The 15156-nt window shown below is 39.9% G+C and overlaps 1 protein-coding gene across 1 annotated transcript in view; it reads left to right on the top strand.

Annotated features, from left to right (window-relative positions):
- Positions 1-13453, top strand: part of TAF4B (TATA-box binding protein associated factor 4b) — a 124927-nt gene extending 111474 nt beyond the window's left edge. The window contains exon 15 of the mRNA XM_073331341.2: positions 11656-13453. Coding sequence (XP_073187442.1) covers positions 11656-11823 — 168 coding nt within the window. The 3' untranslated portion in view covers positions 11824-13453. The remainder of the gene's footprint in view (positions 1-11655) is intronic.
- Positions 13454-15156: the final 1703 nt, after the last annotated feature.

Here is a 15156-nt window from a genome sequence, read left to right as displayed (position 1 = left end):
CGGAACAGAATGGTCCCTAAATAAGCCAGCAGTTCCTTCCAAGTACAGGTAGGTGGGGGGAGTGTATTTCATTTCTCCATACTGCATACTGTCCCATTTGTCACAAATTGAGGGCAAAGTCAGGATCTAGGAAGGTAAATGGTTACCAGATATTTTTCTGTTCTAGAACTGGAATCCCTTCTAGTCTGATCAGGCTGATTGAGTGAGTTCTCCTGTCTATCTTACGAGCACCATTTTTGACAGGATTTCTAGCAGCATTTTAATTTGATACAACTATCAGCAGTACTAAATATTCAAATGTATCTACAGCTTTGGAAGTGCTCACATAGGGGCACTGGAAGGAGCAGGGATAAGCACCTGAGCAACAAGTCTTTCCTGCCCCACATCACTGCCAAAAGAGACCCCTACCCCTTAGGGAGGTGATCGTGGAAATGGCCTAGCATAGAAGGGAAATAATTAAGTAGGACTTCCTATTTTTCAGAGTTTAATGTGTATCATAGGTTTTTTAATGTTTGGGTGTTAGCTGTAGTAGGTGTAAGAACCTTTTCAGTCTTAATTTTCCCTTAGGGCTTGTCTACACTGGCAAGTTTTGTCGCCAAAACTGCCTTTTGGTGACGAAACAGCAAGAGCGTACACAATGCAATGGGACTTTTGTCATGAAAAACGCCCAGTTTTGGCGACAAAAAACTTCCACCCCTATGAGAGACTTTTGTCTTTTTTCCTCCCTTTATTGTCGACAGAGCCAGTGTAGACACTGCTGATTATTTTGTCGACAGAACTGGCTTCTGCCAGTATCCCACAATGCCTGTCCTGATTGCTCTGCTCAGTGTTCTCTGCTGCCCTGCAGGCATGCGTCCCTCCCCTTTCAAAGCTCCAGGAAGTATCTGTCTGCTGCTCCCTTTGGAGAACAAACAGAGCAAATAATTGGAAGGCTCCTGCTCTGCTGCTGTTCCTAGTGCAGGGCAGCAGGCAGATGGCCGCTGCAGGGGGAGGAGGACAGACGGCTGTGCTGCTTTGCTGTTCCCCAGCAAGGAGAGCTCACAGAGCTGCTCATGATGCGGCTCTCTGCAGCTGCGGGGGCTGTGGGAGAACTCTGAGAGAATCCAAGATGCACAGGGATCAGCTCTTCCTTCCCACAATGCGGCACTGTGGGCTACATACCCACGATGCATTGCTCATCCTGTCGATGATGGTGTCCCCAATGTGGACATGATCTGTGGACAGAGGGAGCAAGTGTGTTCACCCTTTGGCAATTTTTGTTTTGTCGACTTTTGGGTGTCGACATAAGTTTTGTCAACAAAACTTGGTAGTTTAGACAAGCTCTTAGTGAAGTATTCTTGTGTGGGTATACATAGTTCATCAACTCAAATATTGGATTAAGATGCAACTATATTTAAATCTGAACTAAATTCAGATCACTGGTTTAATAGGAGATGAGAACTGGGTTGCTGCTGCTTTGTATATCATGTGATGTACCCAGTTTCCAAGCTATCAGTCTGCCAGCTGCTTGATGCCATTCATTAGTACACATTAATGCAGCTGAAACAGTTTCTTAAAAACTGCTGAGCATGTGACTTTGAAAGCGGTCACTTTAAGTTGGGTGTGGACTTCTAACACGTGCAAGTAGATGTTCTGGAGAACTGAGCCAGTATGCAGATACTGTTATTACAGAAGTGCATGTTAAGGGTGTTTCTCCGCTTCCTTGTATTATGGATTATATCTGATGTTCCCCAAAACTCATGCTTCAGGTTTTCAGTTGGCCACCTGCAGAGGTCAGGAAGGGATTCCCCCTCATGACGTATTCTAGGAAAGTTTCATCTCCTTCCTCTAAAGCATCAGAAATGGGCCATGCATGGAGATGGGACATCGGGAGGGGTGGGCCAGTGTGCTGAGGCGGCACTGAGCATTCTCTCTTGTTCTTGGCTGGTTGGGGCTCTCCTGCTCAGAGTCTAACTGATTTCCGTATGTGAGCTTGGGAAGGAATTTTCTTCGAGGTCGAATTAGCAGAGATTGAGGGGTGGAGGGGAAGGTGTTGCCCTCCTCTGCAGTATGTGGGCAGAAGTCATTTGCCAGGTTTATCTGGAACTATCTCACTTAATCATTTCCCTGACATTGCAGGGGTGTTGAGCACTCGTGCACCTCGGTCCCACCTATTCTCTACCTGTGGCACACAGTAATTGGTCTAATGCGGGATGTAATACTTGTGACTGATTTTAGTTTTTGCGTTTAGCATGCAGGTGCTAGGTGGTGTTGGTGGCCTGAGTTGTGCCGGGGGTCAGACTAGATGAGCTGGTCTTAAACGTCAGTAGCTGTAAACTCTAACTACTGTTGTCCTTTAAACTTGAATGGTTTTTTAACACACATGCATTTCGCATATACAGACCCTTAAAACCACCAGACAACTCAAGATTTCATGCCCTAGTCTTAACTCACCTGTCCAGCTGAGGTGCAGTATATTGCAGTCATAAAAAGGAGACCGTGAAACAAAGAATATTATACTTTGCTGCAAGACCCAAGCACACCGCTGTCAGTTAAGACTGTAGTTTCAGTTTCAGCTCTGAATTTCCTAACAGTTGTCAGTTTAGGCCATACTCTTGACATAATATTTTACCATGCAAGTAGACAAAGATATTCGAGGCTGCCATTTATATATTTAAGGAATGCAGCTCATTGGCCCATAGTGTGTTCTCTGTGTATAGAGATTAACTTAATTCTTTTCTTATGTGTGAAATATATCTGCAATTTAAATGACTAATTGCACTGTAGCTTTAGGCTGAACTTATTGGTAACACATAAATGTTGATGACATGTGACGGGTCAAGAGATTTATAATGTAGTTGACAATATATTGCTTAAAATGATGTGGCAAAGAGCCAGAAAACTTCATCTTAATAATTGTCTATTAACTAACATGACACATTTGTACAGTATTCATTACCTCCAGGTACAGATTAGGCATCTGATGTAGCCATAGAAAGGGACATGCGTACATGAATCTTGAGCATAACAGTGAATAAACTGACATTACATTTGCAGTAATTTTGTTTCAATATGTAAAACATGTTGTTGCCTGTACTTGAAAGGACTTGTAAAAGTGTCACAATGAAATCTGAGAGGGAAAATGTAGCTCAATATTTTGTTCTGTTCTGTAGATCTTTGACAGTGTAGTGAAGCTCCTTTTTAAACAAAAGATAACATCATAAATATACATGGTTGTTTTTAGCTGCATGAGAAACAGCCTGGAAATAGAGATCTAAGCTTGACTTCAACTTGATCTACACTCAAGGTCTATAACTGTCTCCTTTTTAAACAAGTTTATATTTTAAAAAAATCAGTTTTTAATACATTAAATACAGTTTGAGAGAGCATTCTAGCCAGTTTTGTGGACACAAGGACTATTAGCAAACCAAGATTTATCAGAGTAGGGCACAATGAAGCAGAATTGCTGTAATTGACTTTGGTGTCACTGAGAAGCATGGATTTGTTTCACTTTCTATGGGCTACACTGTGATCCTTTGTCATTTTGGAGAGGACTGGCAGGAATAGTCCCAATGACTTACAATGGGCTAGATTGTGCAAGCTTTATTTGATTATTTTTTTAATGTAAAAGTGGCTGACTTTTGGTAGTGTTTCTCCTTTACATTTAGATAATGAACTATTTAACCAACAGTTCAACCAACCTGTCTTTTTATATGGCCTTCATCCCTGTAGTATCTGAGCACCTAACAATCATTAATGGATTGTATCCTCTCAACAGCCTGGCAGGTTAGAGAAGTGCTATCTGCATTTTACAGATAGGGATCTTAGACACAGTGTCCATTATAAATGACTTGCCTGTGGTCACATATGAAGTCTGTGACTGTACTGGGAATTGCACCCAGATTGAAATCCCAGTCCAGTGCCCTATCCTAACTATCTATATAGGATGTATTATGAACAGCAGCTATATCAGATCTGTATTTGTGTAGCTCTTGTAACTTAACTGTCTTATGTCTCTGCTGCTCCTACACAGTAGAGTTACTGTGAACATATAGAAAAGTTCTAAAGAATCTTTTGAAACCTGCACATACATAAATAGCTACGAATGGTTAAATTTTTAAATCTTATCAACTAGTTATTTTTAAACCTGAGCTGGAATTCTGTGTGGAAAGGGTCACTGAGGTAAGTGAGCGTTTGATCAGGTCCTGAGCAGGTAGCTCTGAACACTAACACTATTAACAGTACTTTGGAGCCACATATTCCAGAAGTCTGTAGTCTTACCATTTAAATTGGTTACACTTACTTTCACTTAAGATCTTGGAGACTGAATCGCTTAAAATGGAGATAATTACAGTACAAACTTTGGTATTCTTACTTCATAATCGCCACCACTGTAGTGTCAAACTCTTCACTCATGCCTTTTGAGGTACAATTCAAGTACTGAACTGTTGGCTCATAACAAATGCCAGAGAAAGCTCTGGGTTCACTGGAGACTTTCAAACCAATAGTTCTTAAGAAAAATCTAACGAGTGGTAGATGTGACTGATTTATAGGTCAGTAAAAGTTTTTATTTGGAACCCTAAAATCTTATGGAACAGTTTGTTCTCTTCACTCTGTACCAAAATCATCCTGGCAGTAGTAATTATATGCTTTCTGACTTATCACATGGTGTCTTACGATAAGTTCACTGGTACATAAAGGATTCTTATTCTTACAGAAAGAAGGCAAGATGAAGGGTTGTCTACTTGATACCTTAAATATAAAACTTTCAGCCGGTGCCTGCAGCCAGATTTATGGAAGATAGGAGAGATTCCAGAGGACTGGAAAAGGGCAAATATAGTACCCATCTAGAAAAAGGGGAATAAGGACAACCCAGGGAATTACAGACCAGTCATCTTAACTTCAATACCCGGAAGGATAATGGAGCAAATAATCGAGCAATCAATTTGCAAACACCTAGAAGATAAGCAACAGCCTGGGTTTGTCAAGAATAAATCATGTCAAACCAACCTTATATCCTTCTTTGAGAGGGTATCTAGCCTTGTGGATAGGGGGAGCGGTAGATGTGGTGTATCTTTGATTTATTAAGGCTTTTGATATGGTCTCACATGACCTTCTCATAAACTAGGGAAGTATAATCTAGATGGCTCCACTAGAAGGTGTGTGCATAACTGGTTGGAAAAACGTTCCCAGAGAGTAGTTATCAGTGGTTCACTGTCAAACTGAAAGTGCATAATCAAGTGGGTTCCTGCAGAGATTGGTCCTGGGTCCCGTTCTGTTCAATATCTTCACAAATAATTTTAGATAATTTGCAGATGATACAGAGCTGGAAGGATTGCAAGCGCTTTGGAAGATAGGATTAAAATTCAAAATGATCTGGAGAAATAGTCTGAAGTAAATGCAAATTATTCTACTTAGAAAGGAATAATCAATGGAACACATACAAAATAGGAAATGACTGTCTAGGAAGGAGTACTGCAGAAAGGGATATGGGGGTTATAGTGGATCACAAGCTAAATGAGTCACCAGTGTCTCAGTGTTGCCAAAAAAGCAAAAATCATTCTGGGATGTATCAGGAGGAGTGTGGTCAGCAAGACACAAGAAGTAATTCTTCCACTCTGTGGTGGTAAGGCCTCAATTGGAGTATTGTCTAGTTCTGAGCACCGTATTTCAGGAAAGATGTGGACAAATTGGAGAAAGTCAAGAGGAGCAACAAAAATTATTAAAAATTTAGAAAACATGACTTATGAGGAAAGATTGAAAAAAATGGGTTTGTTTGGTCTGGAGATCAGAAGACTGAGGGGGGCCATAAGTTTTCAAGTACATAAAAGGTTGTTACAGGGAGGAGGAGGGTGAAAAATTGTACTCAGCCTCTGAGGATAGGACAAGAAGCAATGGCTTAAAATTGCAGCAAAGGAGATTTAAGTTAATGTTAGGAAAAACTTCCCAACTGTCAGGGTAGTTAAGCACTAGAACAAATTGCCTAGGGAAGTTGTGAAATCTCCGTCACTGAAGGGTTTTAAGAACAGGTTAGACAAACACCTTCAGTAATGGGCTAGTTATTACTTAGTCCTGTCTTGAATGCAGAGGACTGGACTATATGACCTATTGTGGTCCCTTTCAGTCCTACAATTCTCTGTGACTATAGTCACAAAGACTCAGCTGGTCACTGACTGTGTGGTTTCCTTCTATCTGGATACAAGCAGTGCTGCTCCAGTTTTCATTTCAGATAAATTCCGTAAAGAGTCATAATTCTTTAACAAACTATTACATATAGGATATGGTAGTAGATGTAGTGTGGTAATTCTCTAATTATAACTGCCTTGTGGAGACTAATGCACACTCTCTTGGATCTGCTAGCTTATGTCTATCTTCCTCTGGTTTCAATACCTCATGCTATAATTGTTCCCAACATATGGATATGGCCACATGTCTGTCCTTTGCGTACCCCAGTAGGTATTTTGATGGGGGGTGTCTCCCTCTCCTGCAATTTTCAGATTAGCAATTGGAGAGTTCCTGTAAGGTGACATCAAAGCTGCCCTAAGGCAGTAGCTTGAGGATTTCCAGATTCTTGTGAAATCTTCAAAAGCTATGAAGCTGGACAGCCCTGGGCCCCTTTCCCCCTCTGCCACCCCAGTGTAGAGAACATCAGGGAGCAGCTATGGGAAAAGCCAGAATGTGTCTCTGTGTTAGCAAGTTCTCCATAGTTGCAGTCTACCAGCTATTTCTTCAAGTGTTAATTCCACCACAGGAGTGGAGGTGAGAGAGAGGTTTGGGGCTTTGAGAAAATGACTCTGGCCTGTCTGGCGATCAGGCCGTCTGTATAAGGAACTGGTTATCCTTTACCCTCAATAGATCTGCTGCTGCCCACAGCAGGGATCTTACTCTGTTAGGCTCGATCTTCAAGTTAGAGGAGGGAGTGAGTTTGTTTTGCGCTTTTTTAAGAAAAATTCATTTAATGGGGTTTCTTAACTATTCCACTAACTGATTTCAAAGCCGACTTCCTCATCTGTTCAAACTGCCTGGTGCTTCGTCATTCTGTCTCAAACCTCTCTTCACTTGAGATTACACCTTTGACTAGATAACTCTCCATTTGTGCTTCGCATTGGTAAAAATGCAAATACTTGGAGTGGGAGGGAAGGGCAGTTATTCAGCTGGCCTTGCTTGTGACTCTCATTCACTTTAAGCATCCCACCTTTTTACTATGTTGAGGAGAGAAATTGTCAATAGATTTAGGTGAAATCGTAATTGTTCAAAAACTTGTCCATATGCAGTGGGTACATATCGCTTTATATTTTTTATGAAATCACATTTGCATTGATTAAAAGCTCTTTTGAAGGGAAAGGTGCTTGTATTTCCCACCATCCAGGGGAGTTCGGTCTCCTCTGTGGATACTGCTGAGCCATTTTTGATTTGCATTGATATAATTCTTCCAATAACATGTCATCTTAAACATTTTCTCAGAAAAGAGAGAGGCTGGGTTCGCTGGTTAGGGCACTGGCCTGGGAGTCAGAAATCTTGGGTTCTGTTACGTATTCTGCCACTGACCTGCTTTGACTTTGGGCAGTCATTTCACTTGTACATACCTCTGCTTCCTCTCCCACCTTGTTGTTGTCATAGACCCCACCCCGGAGAGGTTAGTCTTCCACGGTCCATGTTTGGGGCCTAGTAGAATGGCGCCCTGATCTTAGTTAGATCTGTTGCTGTAAGACAGAAGATAGGTGGGAATTCCCTATAGAAGGGATTTATATCCTCTTTTTAAACTGTTCTGTTTGGTTAAGTTTCTTAGCATGGCATACATACCATTTCTAGAGTGAGTGGAGGAAGTACGAGATGGAAGAGGACACATCCTTCCTGTTTGAAAACTACCACTAATGCAGACTCCAAGACAGAGTTCAGGCTGGTGCCTGCAGGGCTGATATGTCTTACCTGTTTGCAGGTAAGCTCTGCAAAGCAGAGGCGGGAGCAGGTGTGCAGGCATCTAGGGTTGGGAGGGGAAAGACCAGGAAGGAGGGTGGGTCAGTAACTGCCAGCCAATGTCCAAATAGGGCTCGCACCAATCCTGACAAGAGGCATCTTAATCTTCTCCCTCACAGAGCAGCAGTAGAGGATTCTTCTGGCAGTTACTCTGCAGAGAGCACTTTCTGTAGAGTGTCACCTACAGATATGGCTCTAAGTATCAAAAATCCACGTAGTCTTGACTCCAGGTCTTTGGCATTAGCAGTGAATTGTGCCAGTTTTCTTTTGTTCTTGACAGATGCAGACACATTGCTGCAATTAGCTATTCTCGGTGCACAATTTGAGCACGAACTTGTAGGCGCAGAATACCAGTTTTTCTGAGGTACCAAAAACACAGATGTTTTGCTTTGAAAGCAATACTCTTAGAGGTAAAAAGTGTCAGTACAGACACTTCCCTTTTTTCCTCACTTGCTCCCCGGTTTAAATCAAAATATGAAAGCACAAAAAGTTGCTGCGGGTGGGGAAGGGCAAACCAAGAGGGAACTGGAGTGCTGCGTATCTGAGGTTTTGCTAGTATGTGCTCTGCAGCTAACTTGTACTTTAAAGGAGGTTTCTATCTGCTGTAGCCTCAAAGCAACACCGCATTCCATGGTAGGTGTCATTCCAAACAGATTCATTCCTTTTGCAGAACCAACAGTTACCTCTTCAGAGATGTGAGTGGCCTGACCCAAATTGCCTGTTAAAGCACAGTAACAGACTAAATATGACTTAAGCCCATATTTGTAAAGGTATTTAATCTCTTAAGACCCAAAATCTCATTGGCAATCAACATAATTTAAACTAAGTGCCTAAATCCCATTTGAAAATGAGATTTAGGCTCCTAAATCAGTTAAGCGCTGCAGTGTTGAGTGCAGCAATGCCTAATTACCTTTTAAAAATCTGGGCTTTGATCTGTTTCTTTTCAAATAAACATGCAGTGGCCTGAACTTTCCTGGAAGTGAATTTGGGGAACCTAGTGGCTGTTCCTTTGGATATGTTCAGTAGCCATTTGAAAGGCCACAAGAATTTTGTACTCAAGTAGCTTATTGATAAAGATTTGTATAATAGATGACAGCTGTCTTATGAAGTTGGAAGTGTGAATTTACTGTCTTAATAGACTACAGTCTATTATGAGCTTGTTTTTGTCTGATTACATTCTTTTGTAATGCAATTTCCCAGTTGCAGGGTGCACTAGATATGATTTCCAAGGACTCCAGACTTTAAGAATAAACTAAATTTATAACTCTTTTCAAAAAGATGAAAAACAAAACTCCTTGAACCCAGACAGGTTAGCTCTCCCGCTTCCTTATAACAGCTTGCAATATTGACAGCTCTCAAACAGAGGTTGGCGATTTGAGATGTATGCCCCGTTTTTCCAAGGGAATGAATAAGATAGAGAGGATGTATGTGTTTATTTTTTAAAGGTAAGACTTCACATCTAGAGAGAATGTTTTCACCTCCATGAAGTTCTTTGAATTATAAAGGACATTGCTGTTGGGTTACTGAAAATCCCCGGGGGTTTGTTTCATTTATAACATTGCCTTGAGCCTTCTGCTGCATCCTGTTGGATTGACCTCCTTTTCAACTCTGTGCTGGCAGCTGCACTGCAGAGCTATCTTTTCCCTGGATCCTTCAGGGTTGTCATATGACAAACTTGAACTGTGACCCTTTTGTGTCTTACCAGGCCAGCAATGCCCTCTTTATGCTACGTGGCCAGCAGTCTTCCCCACACACACGTTTGTTCCAAGCCATTTAACAACGTGACAGTTTCAAATGATGGCATTTCATAGTTTTTAATAGTAATGACTGTAAAACAAATGAAACCATGCTTAATTCTGTGCATGTTGCTAGTAAGAAATACTGCTTAATTTTCTGCAAATCATTGTCTAATATCTAGTGAAAGTACCTTTTAATGTATTTTAGCTTATAAATTTAAATGTTCTTTAATGTAAAGTCTCTCCTTATGGCATAAATATCTAATTCATTGCTGTGGACTGTCCTTCACTGGCTTGTTTTTAATCAGTTATTTTTAAGCCAAGGTGATAAAGCCCCATTTTGGGGAAGTTTCACAGAGACTGTTAGGATAAGGATTGACAATACTTAAGATTGCATCCAAGTAACACCACCTCCAAGTGGAATTGATGCTGGTGGGCATCGCCTGGTTGAAGTTAAAGTCTGAGCACTTGTATTTGTACAAATTGCATTCATTACCAAGAAGCCTGCAGTAGTGATAAGAGACTGGCTGTATAGTATAGATTGGCTCCAAGATAAGTAGCCAGTCAATTGTGTAGCTCATAGTAATCTTCCTTTTTTTTTCTATTAATTAATCTCTGTTCGTTTCAAAATGGGGGCTGGCTGCGTACATATGTTCTTGCTAACATCCTGAATGTACGACAGCTAATCATAATTTCCCCTCTTAATTTGATTTTCATATCCAGATAAACCTGCTGATTGGGAGATGGATAGACTGCATATTCAAGGAATGTCTTCCCAGCATTTAGATACTCTGGCTGTGTGGTTTTTTGTGTCTTGAATGATAGGATCTCCGGGATTATTTTAAACACTTTTTGACAAATGACTGTACATGAATGGTTATACTGTTCCAGTTCCTCTTTGCTGTGTTTACCATGTGTTAATACTTGAGTCCATTCTCAGACACAGCTGTCTTTGTGAGAAGACCAAATCTGAAGCAGAAGAGTGGTTGTGGGTGGGAATGAGGGCTTCACTGTGTCTTTACCCAAAATAGTGTATTCCTATGGTATTCTCTGCCATACATACCCATTCTTTTGTGTACAGCAGCTTGGAAATTTTCTGACAAAACAGAAAATGTTGGTTCAGTGAACCCAAAATGTTTTGCAAACATGGTTCAGGTTGTGGAATTTTGTTGAATCACAGGCAAGGTTCATTCTGACAGAACTCTGGCTGGCAGGGATGCTAGGAAGCCTGGGCTTCCATGGTCTTTGGCAGGCCAGTTATGCTGATAGATTGGGGGAGCCTGAAGCTTAAGGGGACCTGTTGTTCCCTGCCCTGGAAATCAGCTGCTATTCAGTGGTGATCAACCGTGAAACTGACAAACATCTTAATTTCACTCCAGCTGTCAAGGAACTGTGTGGATGGGTGGGTGGGGGTCTTGTTTTTGGAAACACCATGTTTCAGCTTGTCCAAAATAAAAGAAATTTGGAATGTTTGGTTTATAGCAGATGTTAAAGAAACTTAGTTTTGGTCCTGATTAGACCAAAACCAAATTTTAAAATGTCAGTTTCTTGCAAACCAAAATTTCAGAGTTTTCCTCAACTCTGCTATTGTGTAATTAGGTGGCTTTCAGCATGGTTTTTGTCTGTAAAAGCACTCACTGATCTGTATCTGTAGTGAAAATGCAATTAATCGTAGTGTTTAGAGTGATATATTTTCTTCCAATTGTTGAAATAGCCAATTAAAATGGCAGACAGTAATTAAATTGCAAAAGATAAATTGTCATAGGTTATGTAGAAATGGGATTTATGGATTGCAGGTTTCTCGCTTACAAAAACATACATAAAGCTGAATATCAACATGCTAGATTTTGTCTGCCTTTACATGACTTCAGCAGTCTAGCCCATTCAGAATAAAGTGACATGTATTTTGAAAAATAATTCATTTTAACTTTCTCTTTTCTCTCTTCTCCCCAACCCTGTTTAGGGCTTGAATGGCAGTGCAGTTGCTTCTGGATCATCTGGTGTTAGTCTTACAAAACAGTTGTTTCGTCCAAGAATAACACGTGTCTGTCTCAGGGACTTGATATTCTGCATGGAACAAGAGAGGGAGATGAAGCGTTCTCTAGCCTTGTACCGTGCTCTTCTCAAGTGATGATTCAAATCTTGCATTTCATTTCTTGCTGTCTACTGCCAAAGAAAACACTGAAGCATTGTTGCACTGTCCTGAAATTCAATTTGTGGGAAATAATCCGTTATAAGGATATCTTTTGTTTACAGATACACATTTGTATTAAATACCTAATTTAGCACCTGGAGGGTTTTTTAAAAATTAATCAAATTCGAGTTAAACCAATCTGTAAAACAGTGAAGACACCGAGCACACAAGTACTCAGCCCACCTGCATGCATTTAACTCTTGCAGACTAAAGACTTAAGATGTATACCAAGTTATCTACGTCACTTGCTTCAGTACTCCAAAGCCTTCCTCCAATCCACCCTTATTTAGGAAAACAAATTTCAAGGCACTACATAGCCTGGTGAATGTATCTAATCATGAGCCAGCAATCAATCAACATACTAGTGTATCGCCTACCTGACTCGGCATCTCTTTACATTTCCTAGTTTTGGAATTAGTTGCTGTAACTATTTCTAAAAGCCAGTTTTCAAGGAATGACGGAGCAAGCAAAGGGATGTATGAAGCAAGCTCACTTTTCCTTATTGCCTCCAAAGGAAGACTCAGCCAAGAGGAATGTGAGTATAAATGCACAAGCTCCTGCCACGAGGTTCACAGCCTATGGTTTGGATAGTGTGAGCTTCAGTGTGGAGGAAACCTGGACCTAGCTAGTGAAAGACCAGAATGAGAAAAGGAGCCTAAAAAGGAATGGGGAAACTAGATCTGGTAGATTTTCCTTGGCTAGTCATCTAAACTAGCAGTAAGTTCAATTAAACCTTGAACAGAAAAATTGAACAGTCAAAAGCAGCCTGCACTGGCTTTCTGCAGAAAAGGCTATTTAAAATGTTAAATATTCTTAGACTATACAGTCAGAAAATAGTTCCTTTTTTAAGAGGGAGGGTAGCATCTGCAAGGTGCAACGCTTTCATTGCTTTATTGAGAATGTAAATTTAACTGATGTGCAGATGCTACAGCAAAGATGTGCAGAATATATTAGTGATCAGGGGATTGTCTCAAAAATGTAAACTAAATGGTTTAACCGGTTGTGTAATTCCCATTCAGTGAAGGTGACTCCAGTTTCTTAGTACTGTTGGAATAGTTTCTTTTCTGCATTTGATGATCCAGTGAAAGCTGCCTTGTTGGAGAAGGGAAAATCCCTTCCTCCTACTGCATCACATACCCCATGACACAGCACTGTATAGCATGGCTGTCTGACACAACTAGCAGGGAAGGCAGGGGCTGTGTATTGAATGCCTTCCTGCTGAAATTTAAGGAAAAGGCTTCCTACAGTTATTTGGCATGCTCAAGTGAAAAAAAATGACACTTAACCATATGCTCGATCACTAGGACCACTGCAGACCCTTACCAAATACAGTATGTTTCGAATCAGTCATGTTTTTGTGTTGGGACAATAGTAAACAGTTAGTAAATTGCTGTAAATTATTTGTGTACATATAGCGTATATATAAAAAGCAGTACTTTTGACAATGAAGCTGTAGTTTGCAAGATATTGGTGGCATCAGGCAAAATTGTTTTGTATAATTAAATGCTTAGCTTTACTTTTTACGTAAAGTGCAGCATTTTTCCATATTTGTGTACTGTATCTTATTGACCAGATGTTTAAAATTATTTTAAATACTGCATTAAAGCAATTATTTTATTAAAAATAATAGTGGGTAACTTTACTCCATCTCATGCTAGGAAATACGCAATCTTCAGTGTTTTTGAAAATTGATGCTTCAGAAATGAATGAGAAGAGATGCAGTTATCTCTTAATCATGGTAATCACACCAGAGTTATATGTACAGGAAGCTGTGGTTTGCTTTATTTTAAATATTTTGATTGGTTAAACACATGCCCATTGAAGTCTGTATTTATACAAAAATTAAGAACAAAATCAGCAAGGAACTCCTTAATAGAAATAGCCCAAAATATTACAATTGAAATGTAAAATATTTGTTGACCTTCAGAATATAAACCCATAGCTGTGCTAGGTTAATGTAGTATTTAATCAAGAGCAAAAGCTTTTTTTAAATCTGAACAGGCTTTAATTTTTTTATTGTTGGTGTGTCTGTATATTTCCTTCATAAAGTAGAACACATGGGAGCTTAAGGTCCTGATATAAAACCCATTGGAGTCAATGGGTCTCTCTCCATTGTCTTCAGTTGGTTTTAGATAGGGCCTTAAATGATTTAAATATATGCATTTTGGGCCAGGGAGCTCAACATCCTTACCTTGGCCTATATCAGTAACCTTTACTTTGATTTTTAAGACTTCCTTTTATATCTGAAAGAGATGCAACTCAGGGTAATTTTCTCTAATCTTTGGCAGTTTATTATTATGAAGGATGTTGATACTTATGGATGACCAGTTTACTAACTTAATGCTGGGAACATACGACGACAATATAATTGTCTAGAATATGCATAGGTTATAATATCTTTAAGTGAATTGTATGTCCATATAATGGACCCCTTAAACATTGTCCAGGTCATGGTATGATTGCAACACTTACAGAGTACAGTGCCATTCATTTCTAGTACTTAGATTCGTCACCTACAAAGATGTACGTTACAAACTGTTCACGTACTTCTCTAAACAGTTAAGTTCCTACACAGTTACAGTTCTTGCACATTGACTTACACAATAGTTAAATCTGTTTGGAGTGAATCTGACACCTCATCTGTTTCTCAGTAACTTGAAAGCCAATTCATATTGGTTTACTTCCAAAATCTGTCAGTTATGTTTTGAGTTGTTTGGTGTGACAGCTTTAATAATTAAAGTTGTTTGTATAGGTTCCTTACTTGTACTCCCACAAGTTGGAAAGGGCTGTGTATTTTATAAATGAATAGATACTGTGTGTGTGTGCGCGCGCGAGAGAGAGAGAGACGGCTCAGACCTGAATAATGTGGAGTGAGTACCTTTTGAAAAGAAAAATCTCTGGTGCAATTACTGAATTATAGCCATTCCCAAGTGTGGAAACTAATAATCTTGCCAATAAGAATAGGGAGAAGATAGAGAAAGGGGAGGAATTCCCGTAGAGCTGTGTGAGATTGTGTTTTAATACATTAAATCTTTTGACATCTTGTGAATAGTGATTGGTTGGGGATGGGGTAACTTATAAAAGCAATTCAGCTGAGTTGTTACTTCTACACAGTGTGCTGAATTGTGCAGGGAAGAGATTCTTTTGAAAAACAGTTGATCATTTTGGAATTGTCAAGAAGGACAATAGTAAAAGTAAAGGCATAATTCTAAGGAAGGAAAATAGTTCGCTAGAGCTGCTCTTTGCTCTGTCTTAAGTCACTTTGATTTT

Source organism: Lepidochelys kempii, chromosome 2 (assembly GCF_965140285.1).
Source record: "Lepidochelys kempii isolate rLepKem1 chromosome 2, rLepKem1.hap1, whole genome shotgun sequence".
Lineage (NCBI taxonomy): Eukaryota > Metazoa > Chordata > Testudines > Cheloniidae > Lepidochelys > Lepidochelys kempii.
The sequence above is the reverse complement of the archived record's forward strand: the minus strand, read 5'-3'. Positions and strand labels throughout refer to the sequence as shown.